The sequence below is a fragment of the Cariama cristata genome, unplaced genomic scaffold (assembly GCF_000690535.1).
Source record: "Cariama cristata isolate BGI_N322 unplaced genomic scaffold, ASM69053v1 scaffold3203, whole genome shotgun sequence".
Lineage (NCBI taxonomy): Eukaryota > Metazoa > Chordata > Aves > Cariamiformes > Cariamidae > Cariama > Cariama cristata.
Window position 1 is genome coordinate 31,606 of NW_009609938.1, and position 11,002 is coordinate 42,607.

Below are 11,002 nucleotides of genomic sequence, written 5' to 3' on the forward strand. Positions count from 1 at the left end.
GTGAATTCTGTCGAGTAAATCTCTTGAGATGCTGCATGCTGTGCTGAGGCCAGGAAATTTATTTTTTGCAGCTTAATATATCGGCTAACGCTAATTTGCTTAAAGGCCCAAGTAGCTCTGCTTTCTCTACGCGATGCATCAGCAACGTAGGATCGGTTACGGAAGTCCTCTATAGCTTAGGTTTTCTTGGGGAAAAGACTCTGGGAATGGTTAAACTTCCCGCTCGGAGTGAAAGCGTTCTTGGTGGTTTGCATAAGCGAGCTTAAAGCAGGAGGCACACGTGGTACATTTGTGGGGCTTTACTACAGGTGTAGTTTAAAAAAAAAAAAGTCAAATGAAGTATATAGTTTATTCTCTTTCTGTCATAATATTGACAAAAGCAAGGAAAATCAAGGCTCCCACGTCTCCCCCCGCCTTTCCTTTTGGTAAAGGCAGAGACCACAGCTACTGAGTATATATGTGACGTTCTTCTTTTACAGTACAGTTTTAAGAAGTCTGAATTAACCTCCATTTTTAATTCCATACCTCGTCTCACACTAAAAAGAAAAAATAATTTGTGATTACCTTTGTGACTTGTGTGGCCGCGCAGTTTGAAGTTGCATGGTATAGTGTAGTTAGTGCAATAAAAAGCATTATGTGAGAACCGCAGAATTTTCATTCCACGTGTTGGAGCAATAAAACTTCATTGAAACTTTGGCACCAAAACTGTATATCCGTGTTCTGTTTGTTGTGCAAAGCCAAAACTACTTCCCCCAAGAATTTTTCACATATAGTAAGTGAACAAAGATGTGCTGTGCTAATCGAGTCGTCTTTCTCTGTTTATTTGGGGAATTTATGCACTTCCTTTCCAGCACTTGTAAAGACTCGATATCAACCCATGAGTAGGTTTGTCACTTCGTCATCCCAGATAGTGTTTTGGGTTGTTTTTTTTCCTCTATGGATAGAACAGATGCCTGGTCTTTCAGGGATACCGAAGAATCGAATGTCTGATAGCTATTTCAGAAAAAAATATTTCTACTTATCTTGCCATTCCATATTCTTGTTGACAGCAGCAATAATAGAAAATTACATTTCTATTATTTTACAGACCAGCCTGTAGGCTGTGACAGTTGCCCTCTAAGACCTATTTAAAACAAACAAACCGGAAAAATCAGGTTAAGAATCTAAGCATAGTAAATGAAAACTGCAGTGTTTATGGTGGTTTTTAATAAGTAAATTGTTTGTTTCAGTTCAGCAATATTTGGAATGTCTTTGAGAATAAACAATTTCCCATCACGTTGCTTACTGTAGAGACTTCTAAAGATCTATGTGGACCGACAGCAGAAAATTTCTTCCTAATGTTGCCCTTACAATGACTGCTTTTTAAACGCATGAGTGCATTTTGTTTAGCTTTATTTTTTATTCACAGTCTAATTACACGGATGTTGCAGAGAGACCCGAAGCGAAGGGCATCTTTGGAAGAAATTGAAAACCATGCATGGCTCCAAGGAGTTGACCCGTCTCCTGCAACAAAATACAATATTCCTCTTGTGTCATATAAGAATCTGTCCGAGGAGGAACACAACAGTATAATACAACGCATGGTTCTTGGTGATATAGCAGACCGAGATACAATAGTGGAGTAAGTCATCAGTTTTCTATATGCAATTTGTTTTGTGCATCTGTCGCTTTTGATGAAAGAATGGCATGGGAACCTGGGCACTTCAGTGTTTAAATATCAAGCTGTTCAATTAATAAACAAAATATTACAATCTTGCTCTGTGATAGGGTATTCTAGGATGAGAAATACTTAAGTAGACCCAACTTTAGGGAAAACTTCAAGAAAATGTGTTGGAACAGTGTTCGGTTCCTGCGGTCGTTGGCAGTCTTGAGCGAACGTAACTGCTTTGAAATCCATGCTTTTACTTGTGCTTCATATCTCATGCATATTTGGAGGTGATAAATTCTAGCATTTTTCCCTTAGTACGTTTCCGGTATAGCTGAATCTTTGTTAATTTAAAATACTATTCCTTTTAGCTATGTAATGCAAAATAGTCCTTGAAACTGAGTGAGCTTTCTAGAAAGCTACACGGTTTCTTCTAAAAGATTAAAAGCCCCACATTTCTAAAAATATTCCCAAAACTGAAAGAGGACTTAAAATTGTGGGTTTTTTCTATTTGTTTGTGTTTAAGCTGGAAAAGCTGTTACTGACTTACCGTTGGTGGGGAGGGGAGGAAGCAGCAGTCTCACTTCTTAAGCTTTTAGCTGCATAACAGTGGCATCCTTTCTGTTAAAACGCTGAGTGATGCTTCCTGGCTCATGAACTTAATTTTATTGTAAACTTCATGTGACAGCCCTAAAATAATGAAGGTTTTTCCTCTGGTGGTTGCATAAACAAAAATTAGTGCTTTGTGGTTGTACGTGCCAGTGGGAAAGCCCATCATTGGTGCATAACATTCATGGAATACAATTTTATCACTTAAAGAACGTTCAATAAAGGAAGAATTCCTTAACTTTTTGGGATGATGTTCTGAGGATGTTCTCATCCAACTCTAGTTGAAATTACTAGGCTCGTTGGCTCTTCATTTTTCATAAAACCAAGACATGCTTGTCAAAAACATCAAAAATAAGCAGTTGTGCTTTCTGGTGCTCTTCTGCTATGAGTAGTACAGCAAGTTGTGCGAGATGCACGTCCAGTTTTTAGAAAAGCGTTGATGTATGGCTTATTTCCTGTTTTGTACTTTCCTCAGGGCATTGGAAACTAACAAATACAATCACATCACTGCTACTTACTTCTTACTAGCTGAAAGGATTCTGCGAGAAAAACAAGAGAAAGAAATTCAGACCAGATCTGCAAGCCCTAGCAACATCAAAGCTCAGTTCAGGTGAGAATTTAGGAATCTAAATTTTTAACCTGGCTTAATGAGAATGTTATTGAATTGCTAAAGTACTTTTTTTTTTTAAACAGTAAAATACTGATTCGTTGCAAATTTTAAATGTCTTTTAAAGTGCTGTGGATGCTTCAGAAGCTGTTCAGAAGTCAGTTGCCAATAATGTTTTCAATTCCTACAATTTTCAGGAAATGCCTTATCAGTTTGAAGTCTGTATCTGAAGCAGTAAGTTTTCACACCTGCTAGGAAAGGGCATATTCACTGACCTTCAGGTCCTCATACGAATTGTGTATGTAATAGCCCTGGAAAAAAAATTAGTTTCATAATCCATAAACGCGTTGATGGGGAATTAGTTATAAATGAGAAATCACTCTGAATTTGATGTTATGGTTTAGTTGTTAGCTTTTATATTTTTTTTAACGGGCCAAACATCCCCGAAATCAAGCTTAGAGCAAACATCTGTAGGTTATATTCTTTTTGATATAGCTGTTGTCTAAGAAGAACTGTTGAATTAATTGCTTTAATCACCCATTTAAAGATATTGCAATATTATTTTTTTTTTTTGCTTGACAAACATGATTAAAAAAACCCTTCTAGGAAGGTTCTCTGAGCTTTTTCAAAGCTTCAGCTTGTGACACAGTAAAATGAAAGGGGGAAGTTCGGTTCTGGCATCTGTTTGGTATTGATATGTGCAACCAGTCCATTTGCTTTGCAACCAGTTAGCAAAGCATCTCATATTTTCAATTACAGCAGCGTATCCTTTAAAAAACCAAACCAAAGTGCATAGTGTAGTTTCTACCTGCACATTGATATCAGAGGATACATGTGTTGAACAGTTATTTTTCTTAAACATTTTGTTTTTTAATTTCCTGAGTTAAGTCTTAGACTATGACTAGGGATCTGCTGGTATTGGAAAAAAAACTTTATTGGCCCATCTTGATAATCTTTCCAGTGAAGATGGAGGTTGTGCTGAGGCATTCCCATTAATTTTTGCTCTCTACCCTCTAGTCTCTGCAAAAGTTGCCTTTTAGATTTTGGTAAAATATTATTGGTAACTATTATTAGCAATAATAACCATTGGTAGCAGCTAATCTCTTGATGAGAGAAGAATATTAAGTGCTTGTGCTGATGTTTAGATTTGCTGCCTGTCTTCAGTGTTGTTCATCTGTCTGTAGGATTTAGAGAAAAAGACAAAATAGCTCGTGCATTCCAAAGGTTTCTTTGTGCAACTTTCATGCAAGGTCGCATGTGAAATCATTTAATAGGAATGATAATAGGGACATCAATGCTACGGTGTCCTTCTGGTGCATAGCCATATTTTCCTCGGTCTAATTGATAAATAAAAGCCAGCTATTACTACCTCCAGTTCAATCTAGGAAAAAATGGACACCTCTTATAAATTAAGAGCATGCACTTTGGAAAATAGGTTAAAGATCCATCATCTCCCTTGGTCATGACCTTGGATGTAGGCTGACATTTTGGAGGCTTTTAGAGGAGTTTCTTCTAAATACCGTTCCGTCTACCTGAATAACGAGTTGTTTCTCTCTGAATCTTGCAGTTCTCAACATCTTTGTTATCTCCAGATGAGACTGCGCCTTGTGTTGTGTACTAGAGTAGACCAAAATTTTGTTCCCGCACTTAGTCATTCACTCAATGGTCACTTAGTTAGGACATTTTATCTTACGTTGTGTGTACTTGAGAAGAGCCGTTGTTGCAGGCAACTAAGGGTTGCCCAAAGAACCTAAATGGTCTGGGGCTTGCTGTTACAGAGCTTGCATCTCTTCAAGGGCGATACTGTAACTTCCTGCAGTCCTCTGAAGTAAGAGAATCATCCTCTTACTTTATGTCCATTTCTCTTTAAAAAAGAAATCCAAGCAAAGCATCAAATGTGGCTAATACTACGTATTAGTTATAAAACAAATTACTTTCAGGGAAAACTCCGAGTTTACCTTCAAACGAAAATTCTAAAACTACAAAGTCTGCTTTTAAATTGTTTTGGTTTTTGTCTCTGCGTTAGTGTCACTCTTTCAGTAGAAGAGCTGCTCCAGTTACGTGAGGAACTGGAACAAACACGTTCATTGAATCTAAATCTTGATGTGAAAGTGTAAAGTTGAACATGGTGTAGTTGAAGCCTGCCTTAGAGTATGAATTTTCTTTTCATGACAAGAACATCTGCACAAACTCAGGAACTCTTGCCCTTAATGGTCCCAGGTAGCTGGTCCTTATCTTCATGATGGTCCTAAATTCAAAGCGTTTATGTAGAATGACCTCATGGAAAAGACCACAAAGTAGTGGATTACTTTAATTTTTGAGACTTCAAAAGATTTAAAAAAAATAAATTAACTTGGAACCTGGAGCTTCCCTTCTGTCCCACTCTCCCCTCAGGCCTACTGGTAAGAAGGGGAGGGAAGGGAGGCAAACATGGGCTGCTCAGAGAGAACCATACTGGAGGGAGGAGCGTTATTGCCTGGAAAGTACAGTACTGCTAGATACTGCGTTTACCCTTTATTGTGACAGCCACAGAACTCTCTTCCTCTTCTTTGCTGACGATCCAGTCTGTCCTTAAAGCAGGATAAATTCGTGAAAGATTTAGATCTTCATTTTCTGTTGGTTTTGTAGTTATGTTTCTAATTTGTTTAAGTCCTATTTATTGATCACAGCCAGTCGTTTGTGTTTAAAATACCCAGCGTAGCACAAGTCATCAGAAAACTAGGGCAGTGGTTCCCAGCGTTTGTGGAATGGGCTGGGGCCAAAGGGAAGACGCCGGTGTTGGACCAAGGAGGACCACAGCCTAGGCTGGACAGCATGTGAGGATCCCTATGGATTTTTGTGGATCGCTGGTTTGTTAAGCGAAACTCTGAAGCTAGCACTTCAAAACCTGCGGTTAGGCTTAATGAGTTTAATGTTAGCTTTAATAAAGTAATCTTCAGAGTTCATGCAACTGGGAAGATGGTTGTCATTTGTTACCTGTGTAGACAGGCATCTCCCACTTTGGGAGCCTTTTCTATCCGGCCGTTACAGAGGGAGCCTTGAGCAAATGGCAGTCCTGGTGCGGGTGCTTCCATTAACTTTAAACACTTAAAAAGAACACATTTAGAATAAGCATAGCAAAGAGGTGTCTGAACGCAATCCTTGTTTCTTCAACTTGACCTCTTAACTTCCTGATCTCTGCTGTGTTGGTGTGATCTTTCCATCTGCGTACGCAGGCTCTCCAAGCAGATACCTGGGGTCACGCTTGGCGTGAAACATTCTCTGCTCCCTCTCCTGCCTTCCTCCTGCGCCTTGCTTCCCAGTTGGGCTACAAAGTCATGCAGCCCTTTCTTTTGGCACCCCCAAAATATGGTTGGGAACGTCTTCTAATATGGTATCCACATGTGAACAGAGGTCCCTGCTACAGTTTTTCATGCAGCATTGCTAGAGTGTTTTAGTTACGTAAAGTGAAATGATTGGCAAACTTTTTAAAATTAAAGATAATTCTTACTTTGAGAGGTTAGAAGAAATGTCTTGGTCTCCACAAGAAATGTGGGGTTTATTCCGAGTGAAGCAATTGAAGAATTATTCAGTGTTAAGGTGTTGGTCTGTAGGTGTTGGTCTCTTGGATTAGGCTTGCAAAATAGAGGTAGAGAGGAAAGACAGTCTTTGTTCTTAATTTATTCTGTGTGCATTATGGGAAAGTTACAATATGTATTAGGATTTAAAGTAAAATAGAAATCTTTGGATACTAGCTTAGATACTGGAGATAGGACATCAGCTGCTAACTGTAAAACTGATTTACACTCAAGTGTTACTTTGATTTGAGCTAACGCTGGTACGCAGTCATACGTTTTGGACTTGGATTTACAGTTGATTCAAGTGTCATATTCTTAAGCCGCTTGGGTTCTGAATTCATGCAGCTGTTATTATTCCCGTTGCTCAGTTAAGGACAAATAAGTCTATGATCTCAATTCATGTGTGTTTAAAACTAAAGGGGATTTTGTAGAATAGAGCTTGGTCTGAATGAGACTGACTGAAAATGAGAGAATGTTTCTTCTGACTCAGCCTTTCAGTCTCAGTCATGTTAATATTAAGAATACTGGGGGGGGGAATAACAGAAGCTTCAGATTAAAAGTAGTTTGCGATACTATCTTATTTAAGTTGTGCTGGAATCAGCTCCTATCTCCCTCTAGGTACTGGTGGTTCTATATAGACTTCAGATTTTTTTTTTTTCCTTTGAGCCACAATTATTTAAGGTTTTTTATCGCTTAATTGATTTTCTGAGAGCAGGGAAATCTTAAGATTTCATTTGACAGTAACCAACATAATTCCTAAACGATGCTTTTGTATATATGATGTTCCTTTCAAGTAACAGCATTTCTAAAGGAATGCACATTCGCTGAGAATATTTCCTTTTCCTCGGTTACTCGGGACTGTTATTTACAAACACGCCGCTCAGCAGGCCAACTTGCGCGGCAGTACTTGTGCTTCTCTTGTGCAGAGCTTACATTTTCTTACGTGTTCTGACATGCTCGCCACATTCTAACTTTCCTTTTCTGTTTTATAATTGTTTATGTAGGCAGTCGTGGCCAACAAAAATCGATGTACCCCAAGATCTGGAGGATGACCTTACAGCTTCTCCTCTCTCCCATGCAACTGTTCCTCAGTCGCCAGCTCGCACAGCTGAGAACGTCCTCAACGGCCACAGAAGCAAGGCCCTTGGCGATTCAGCGAAGAAAGAAGACATCCCCGAATTAGCTGGACCGGCACTTTCAGCAGTCCCATCGGTGAGCTTAAAGCCCACGACAAGTGGTCGGAAGTGCTTGTTCAGAGTAGAAGAAGATGAAGAGGAGGATGAAGAAGATAAGAAACCTATTTCTCTCTCTACTCAAGTTGTTCTGCGCCGTAAGCCTTCAGTTACAAATCGTCTGACTTCGCGCAAGAGCGCGCCAGTCCTCAATCAAATCTTTGAGGAGGGCGAGTCAGATGACGAGTTTGACATGGATGAGAACTTACCCCCAAAGCTCAGCCGGTTAAAAATGAATATTGCTTCACCTAGCACGGTGCATAAACGCTACCACAGGAGGAAAAGCCAGGGACGGGGCTCTAGCTGCAGTAGCTCGGAAACAAGCGATGACGACTCGGAAAGTAGGAGACGCCTAGACAAAGACAGCGGGTTTACTTACTCCTGGCATAGACGGGATAGTAGCGAAGGGCCACCGGGCAGCCAAGGAGATGGCGGTGGCCAAAGCAAACCCAGTAACGGGAACGGAGGGGTGGACAAAACAAGCCCGGGTGATAACAGCAAAGGTGGGGGGAGTCCCTCCGGCAGCTCTGGCGGCAACACCAACACCACTTCAGGCTCCACTCGGAGATGCGCCGGATCCGGAAACTCCATGCAGCTATCGTCTCGAAGTGCAGGGGAACTGGTTGAAAGCCTGAAGTTCATGAGCCTTTGCCTGGGTTCACAGATTCACGGCAGCACTAAGTACATTATCGATCCTCAAAACAATCTGTCCTTTTCCAGTGTAAAAGTACAGGAGAAGTCAACATGGAAAATGTGCATAAGTTCCAGCGGAAGCGCGAACCAGGCTTCGGCGTTGGGCAACTTAAAATTTTTCTCTGACCAAATGTCAGACACGGCAAACGAATTGGAACGGATAAAGAACAGGAACTTGAAAAACAATGTGCTACAACTACCTCTCTGCGAAAAGACGATATCTGTGAATATTCAGCGGAACCCGAAGGAGGGGCTGCTGTGTACCTCCAGTCAAACCAGTTGTTGTCACGTCATTTGACAGCGACCTGACTTTAATAGCTCAATCTACTTGACGGCGTCATTCTTCCTCTTCAGAGCTGTGAACACCTTGTCACAAACCCCCCCCCCCCCTTTTGTTGTCTTCAGATTTTTAAGTGGGCTTTGAGCAGTTATTTATTACACTTTAATTTTGTGTTTGCTTGATGGTATGACAATGCATGGTCTTTGCATGCTGCTAGCCGGTATGTTTTTCTTTTTTCAACAAAACAGAATATTTTATTGTGTAATTTTTACATTTATAATTTTACTATGGAAGATCTAGATTAAATTAAAATAAATATCTGGATCCTAATGTAAATGGAGCACTTAGAAGTTTCATGTTCTGCACTTAAACTAGCGAGAGAAGCTTTTGTTTGCTTGTGAAATGTTAATTCTTGTTCTGACCTTCTGTGCTAACTAAAATATGTGATGTGTGGCATACTTCTCTGTGTCTGAAACAGAACCAAAGCAATAACGTTTTGATGCTGAAAACTCTTCAGGGAGCTTTCAGATGTTCCAAGGCTTGTACAAAGCAAAGATGCACTGAAAATTAGCAATCTTGAAATATGATTTTAAACCCACACCTATTTGTCTTAAGCTATGATACGGATAAAGTTGTGGCTCAAAAAATCAAACTGAAAAGATCTTGTTTTGCTAGAGTCAGTGTTTTGTTTTTTGTGGTGTGTTTTTTTTTTTTTTTTTAAAAAAAAAGGCAAGTAGATTTGTAAGGCAGCTTTCTCTCATAGAAATACGTTAATATTACAAGCAGACAATCTTCTTTTTTTTTAATATAACAAAGGTAAATTATTAAGTCTACTTCTGAGTTTTTACATGCTAACTGAAAATAAAGTATTTGTATGAATTACTTTTGTTATTAGTATATCATGACACATAATACTTTAGGTTTTTACCTTGTAAACCTTCTCCCCTATCCTCCCCTTCCTGAGATTTCAAAAGGCAATAAGGGATGGAAAGCCTTTAGGCAATTGGATTCAAACTGAAATTGTTATTGTCATTTACATTTTTCTCATCGTTACTCTTTTTAAGACTTAAAATACTGCTGTTCCCTACCTGTACACCACTTATTTTCCCACAGTAATAATGCTTTTTCATAAAGGCAGTTTAAAATGGCATATAGGAAAGTATTTATTTTACAGCTCTCAGCCTTTCTGTCAGGTTTCCCATTGCCACGGCAAGGTCTTGATTTAGAGTATTTCTGTACAAAAGAATACTTTTGACCAGATGAATTAACTTTGTGGGATTTTATTATCTAGAATAAAATATATTGCAGATTCCTAGTTTTGGGAAGGGCAAGAATGTTTTATTTTTTCATGCTGTGCACTGGGTCTTCTAAGCAATGCTAGTGAAACTGGTGGAATGATGTAGCAGCGCCCTGGGCAGACGTGGGATGTCGGAGAGGAGTTTTACACTGTCGAACATCTCGTAGCGCTCGCGGAAGGGTCGAACGCGATGCATGGTGAGCGGAGCACCAAAGAATGGCGTTAGGCTTGGTCGTAGTTTCTACGGCTCTTCTCGATTTAGGAAAAGACTTTACTAAGAGAGTCTAAGTCACATGGGGTATTCTCACTGGGATTTTTACATTCTGCTTCCGAAGCAAGGCAAAGGATAAGTGTGTTACACCTTTTACGTTTTAAACTCGAGTTGCAGTTCAATCAGTGCGATATTGGTAGATGGAAAGCTACAAGAACAGATGTGTGGGTGAAGCCATAGAACACATTTGCTTGACATTTTTGAGCAGGGATCTTACCAAGGGCCAGAAATGAGATGTGTGGCTCACAGACCGTGAGCGCAACATCCAAGTAGGAGACAAGTTTATAAAGGGCATTGGCAATAAACTTTTCTTTGTTGCAGCTTTTTTTTTTTCCAAGTATTGTAAATACTCTTTCCTGATATTATGTACAGCCTTGGAATGGCACCTTTTAACTAACCCCAGGTGTATTTTGTTTCCAATGTTTTTATAGATGACTGTATATATGGTGCTCACTTTAGAACAGCTGTGTTGACCATTTATGCTGCATAGGTGTGTCATAGCCTTAGAGTTGTGTGCGGGTGGTTGAACCTTTGGGTGTACAAACGTCACGTCTGAGTGCTGTCCCTTACCCATTTGTTGATAGGTGAATGATTGTGCATGTGGTGGATGTTGTATTATGTCGTCACGTAAAAGAAAGGGCGAGAATAACCACTACATTAAGATAATATTGGACCAAACTATTTAGAGCAAGTAAACAGTTTCTTGTACCCCTTAACGTGTCTTTAAAAGTTGCATATAGTTACAGTAGTGTATAAATTAAATATTGTGGAAAAACAGTTAGTCTTGTATTTTTCTGTATGTGTGTATATA

At 39.5% G+C, this 11,002-nt stretch overlaps 1 protein-coding gene across 1 annotated transcript in view; it reads left to right on the plus strand.

The window, feature by feature from the left end:
- SNRK (SNF related kinase) overlaps positions 1–9,314 on the plus strand; it is a 30,251-nt gene extending 20,937 nt beyond the window's left edge. The window contains exons 4-6 of the mRNA XM_009697684.1: positions 1,409–1,621; positions 2,730–2,864; positions 7,423–9,314. Coding sequence (XP_009695986.1) covers positions 1,409–1,621; positions 2,730–2,864; positions 7,423–8,641 — 1,567 coding nt within the window. The 3' untranslated portion in view covers positions 8,642–9,314. The remainder of the gene's footprint in view (positions 1–1,408; positions 1,622–2,729; positions 2,865–7,422) is intronic.
- Positions 9,315–11,002: the final 1,688 nt, after the last annotated feature.